The 2,830-nt window shown below is 53.3% G+C and overlaps 1 protein-coding gene across 1 annotated transcript in view; it reads right to left on the bottom strand.

Annotated features, from left to right (window-relative positions):
• ST8SIA2 (ST8 alpha-N-acetyl-neuraminide alpha-2,8-sialyltransferase 2) overlaps positions 1-114 on the bottom strand; it is a 67,819-nt gene extending 67,705 nt beyond the window's left edge. The window contains exon 1 of the mRNA XM_015414492.1: positions 11-114. Coding sequence (XP_015269978.1) covers positions 11-114 — 104 coding nt within the window. The remainder of the gene's footprint in view (positions 1-10) is intronic.
• Positions 115-2,830: the final 2,716 nt, after the last annotated feature.

Raw genomic sequence — 2,830 nt, 5'->3', positions numbered from 1 at the left:
AAGCAGTTACCCCAGCTCCAGCTCGATCTCCGAGATGTCCGCGAAGATGAGGATCCCCACGAGCAGGGTCAGCAGCGCCAGCGTCCAGCTCCGGCAGGGCAGAGGCGGCGGCATGGTTCCGGGCAGGCCGGCCGGGCAGGCGGAGCTGGGCGGCGGCGGCGGCGGCGGCAGCCTGCCGGGGCTGAGACCGGCTCCTCCTCCTCCTCCTCCTCCTCCTCCTCCCGCGCCGGTCCCGAGGAGAGGCAGGAGCGTCCCCAGCTCGGGAGTTTGCAGAAGCCAGGAGACACACACGCCTCCCCGACACGCACGCCCCGATTTCCCCTGCCCGGGGAGCCCCCGCTGCTCCCCTCTGCGCCGGGTCCACCCCCTGGCAGGACCCGAGCCGCCGACCGAGCAGGGAGACCGAGCAGGACAGACGCGCCTCTCCCGGGCTCCTTGTCACCGCTGGCGGAAAGGCAGAGGAACCCAGCTCTCTCCCCTCCCTCCCTGCCCCTCTCTCTCTCTCTGTGGTTCCCCCCTCCCTCTCCAAGTTCTCTCTGTCTCTCTCTCACACACACACACAGAGTCTCTCTCTCTCACACACACACACACAGTCTCTGTCTCTCACACACATTCACACACACACAGTCTCTCTCACACATGCAGTCTCTCTCTCTCACACACACACTTAGTTTCTCACTCACACACACAGTCTCTCTCTCTCACACACACCCTTACACACAAAGTCTCTCTCTCTGTGTCTCTCTCTCACACACACACTCACACAGGCTCTCTCTCACACACTCACACACACACAGTCTCTCTCTCTCTCTCTCACACACACACACACACACACACTCTCATACAGGCTCTCTTTCACTCACACACAGTCTCTCTCTCACACACATAAAATCTCACACACAGTCTCTCACACATACAGTCTCTCTCTCTCTCACACACACACACACACACACACTCTCATACAGGCTCTCTTTCACTCACACACAGTCTCTCTCTCACACACATAAAATCTCACACACAGTCTCTCACACATACAGTCTCTCTCTCTCTCACACACACACACACACACACACTCTCATACAGGCTCTCTTTCACTCACACACAGTCTCTCTCTCACACACATAAAATCTCACACACAGTCTCTCACACATACAGTCTCTCTCTCTCTCACACACACACACACACACACACTCTCATACAGGCTCTCTTTCACTCACACACAGTCTCTCTCTCACACACATAAAATCTCACACACAGTCTCTCACACATACAGTCTCTCTCTCTCTCACACACACACACACACACACACTCTCATACAGGCTCTCTTTCACTCACACACAGTCTCTCTCTCACACACATAAAATCTCACACACAGTCTCTCACACATACAGTCTCTCTCTCTCTCACACACACACACACACACACACTCTCATACAGGCTCTCTTTCACTCACACACAGTCTCTCTCTCACACACATAAAATCTCACACACAGTCTCTCACACATACAGTCTCTCTCTCTCTCACACACACACACACACACACACTCTCATACAGGCTCTCTTTCACTCACACACAGTCTCTCTCTCACACACATAAAATCTCACACACAGTCTCTCACACATACAGTCTCTCTCTCTCTCACACACACACACACACACACACTCTCATACAGGCTCTCTTTCACTCACACACAGTCTCTCTCTCACACACATAAAATCTCACACACAGTCTCTCACACATACAGTCTCTCTCTCTCTCACACACACACACACACACAGTCTCTCTCTCTCTTTCTCTCTCTCTCTCACACACAAACACACACATGCAAACACACACACACACAATAATACACACACACACCCCAGGCTGGCCCACCTGCACAGCCCCTACTAGGGGATTGGGCAGAACCCGGCTTCCCCCAGGCTGTGGTGGTCTAAAGATATCAGGTGGTGCTGAATGCGCAGGGGACTTGCCTTGCCTACCCACCCACTCCCCAGCCCAACTCAAGGCCTTGCTTGTGTCCTTCAGAGCCCTCCGTGGCCTGGGAGTGGGGTACCTCCTCCCAGACCTTCTTGCCAGGGAGTGAAGATGTCAGGGAGAGGCCCCCTTGAGTCTCCCTCCAATCAAAGCGGCCCGTCTGGTGGGCACAGGAGGAGAGGGCCTTTTCGGTGGCAGCCCCACAATTAGGGAACAGCCTCCCCAGGGAGGTGCCCCTGGCCCCCCTCACTGTCAGTCTTCAGGAGGCGGCCGAAGACAGTGTCACAGTAGGACTGCATTTGATTGACAGCATTCATTTATCCCAGTAGTCATGTATGGCTGCGAGAGTTGGACTATAAGGAAGGCCGAGCGCCGAAGAATAGATTCTTTTGAACTATGGTGCTGGAGAAGACTCTTGAGAGTCCCTTGGACTGCGAGGAGATCAAATCAGTCCATCCTAAAAGAAATCAACCCTGACTGTTCCCTGGAAGGCCAGATAACGAAACTGAAGCTCAAATACTTTGGCCACCCAATGAGAAGGGAGCACTCACTGGAGAAGAAGACCCTGATGCTGGAAAAGATTGAAGGTCAAAGACAGGGACGGCAAAGGTCAGACAGTGTCATCGATGCAACGAACATGAAATTGAGCCAACTTCAGAGGACAGCGGAAGACAGGAAGGCCTGGCATGATCTGGTCCATGGGGTTGCAAAGAGTTGGACTCGACTGTGCAACTGAACAACAACAACAAATTCATTTATCAGCAGTCCTAGGTAGAGTTTTTAAAGTGTTCTTATTCTGTTTTTTTAAATAAGCTTTTTGCTTACATTGCAAGCCGCCTGGAGCTCTGGAAG

This window comes from Gekko japonicus, unplaced genomic scaffold (assembly GCF_001447785.1).
Source record: "Gekko japonicus isolate JY-2015 unplaced genomic scaffold, Gekko_japonicus_V1.1 scaffold324, whole genome shotgun sequence".
Lineage (NCBI taxonomy): Eukaryota > Metazoa > Chordata > Lepidosauria > Squamata > Gekkonidae > Gekko > Gekko japonicus.
Note: the sequence above shows the minus strand (reverse complement) of the source record. Positions and strands in the feature narration are given on the sequence as shown.